The sequence below is a fragment of the Equus asinus genome, chromosome 17 (genome assembly GCF_041296235.1).
Source record: "Equus asinus isolate D_3611 breed Donkey chromosome 17, EquAss-T2T_v2, whole genome shotgun sequence".
Lineage (NCBI taxonomy): Eukaryota > Metazoa > Chordata > Mammalia > Perissodactyla > Equidae > Equus > Equus asinus.
In genome coordinates this window covers 34,172,400-34,174,109 of record NC_091806.1, presented here as the reverse complement: position 1 = coordinate 34,174,109, position 1,710 = coordinate 34,172,400, and the positions used below count along the sequence as shown (strand labels likewise).

The 1,710-nt window shown below is 41.0% G+C and overlaps 1 protein-coding gene across 1 annotated transcript; it reads left to right on the top strand.

The window, feature by feature from the left end:
* The first annotated feature begins 224 nt into the window (after positions 1-224).
* LOC139040652 (olfactory receptor 4D10-like) lies at positions 225-1,226 on the top strand. Its single transcript, XM_070487401.1, has one exon. It carries the CDS (start codon positions 225-227, stop codon positions 1,224-1,226), a length of 1,002 nt encoding a protein of 333 aa, XP_070343502.1.
* Positions 1,227-1,710: the final 484 nt, after the last annotated feature.

Genomic DNA, 1,710 nt, shown 5'->3' with positions numbered 1-1,710 from the left:
ATAAGCTCTAGAGAATTGCTCTACAATATTGTAACTATACTGTATTGTGCAATTAAAAATTTGAGAGGGTAAGTCTCAAGTTTAAGTTTTTTTCTCACAATAAAATAAAGATATTTTTTGAGATTAGAATTTACATATTGTTTCAATCTGTTTCCCAATAATACATTTTAAATATGTTTAAATAATTATTAAGCAAACAATCTGATTAGTATAAGGAAATCACAATGACAAGGTACCTACATGGAATAATCAGCAATTTTAAGAAATTCAATGTAAAATGGCCAACAGCAAGGAAACTGAAAAACGGCACCAGGGTCAAAGAATTTATTTTCCTTGGCCTAACTCAGAATCAAGAACTGAATTTTGTCTTATTTCTTTTCCTCCTTTGGGTGTATGTGACAACTCTGCTGGGAAACCTCCTCATCACGGTCACGGTGACCTGTGAATCTCGCCTTCACACCCCCATGTATTTTTTGCTCCGTAATTTGTCTATTGCCGACATCTGCTTTTCCTCCATCACAGCTCCCAAGGTTCTGGTGGACCTTCTGTCACAGAGAAAGACCATCTCCTTCAATGGTTGCTTCACCCAGATGTTTTTCTTCCACCTTGTTGGAGGGTTGGACGCATGTTCATTGTCAGTGATGGCCTTAGATCGGTATGTGGCCATCTCCAAGCCCCTGCACTACGTGACCATCATGAGTAGAGGGCGATGCACTGCCCTCATTGTAGCCTGCTGGCTGGGGGGCTTTGTCCACTCCATCGTGCAGATTTCCCTGTTGCTACCCCTCCCCTTCTGTGGACCCAATGTTCTTGACACTTTCTACTGTGATGTTCCCCATGTCCTCAAACTAGCCTGTACTGACGTTTTCATGCTTGAGCTGCTGATGATTTCCAACAGTGGGCTGCTCACCACATTGTGGTTTATCTTCCTGCTTGTGTCCTACACAGTCATCCTAATGATGCTGAGGTCTCAGGCAGGGGAGGGCAGGAGGAAGGCCATCTCCACCTGCACCTCACACATCACTGTGGTGACCCTGCACTTTGTGCCCTGCATCTATGTCTATGCCCGGCCCTTCACTGCCCTCCCCACGGATAAGCCCATCTCTGTCACCTTCACTGTCATCTCCCCTCTGCTGAACCCCTTAATCTACACTCTGAGGAACCAGGAGATGAAGTCAGCCATGAGGAGACTGAAGAGAAGATTTGTGCCTTCAGACAAGGTATAGACTGGTCATTCACTCCTTGTCACTGCCTTTGAAAATGTTTGTACATCCAATAACCTGGATTGTCTAAAGGATTTCTAAATAATCTTGATATTTCTACTAAGATACACATGACTTTCGAAGATTCTGATCAGTATGCAATAATAATGTGAAAAGAGAGATTTCATGTTACAAAATAACGTAGAGAAATCAAATTGTTAGCTGGAGATTTGCATATTGCTTACGCAATGCAGACTTGGAAGAAATAAAGAAAACAGAATCGATATACACTCAAACAATCACATTGAAATTGTTCTGGGTTTTATTTCCCTATTCTATTGCAATATAATTGAGAAACACAAATGTTGTTTACTTCAGATGTACAACTTGATGTTTTGATATACATATAGATTGTGAAATGATCATTGGGAGAAAATGGGTTTAGGTGGAATCCTTCACTGTTGTTTCCTGCAACTGCATGGGATCTACAACTGTCTAAATAAAATTA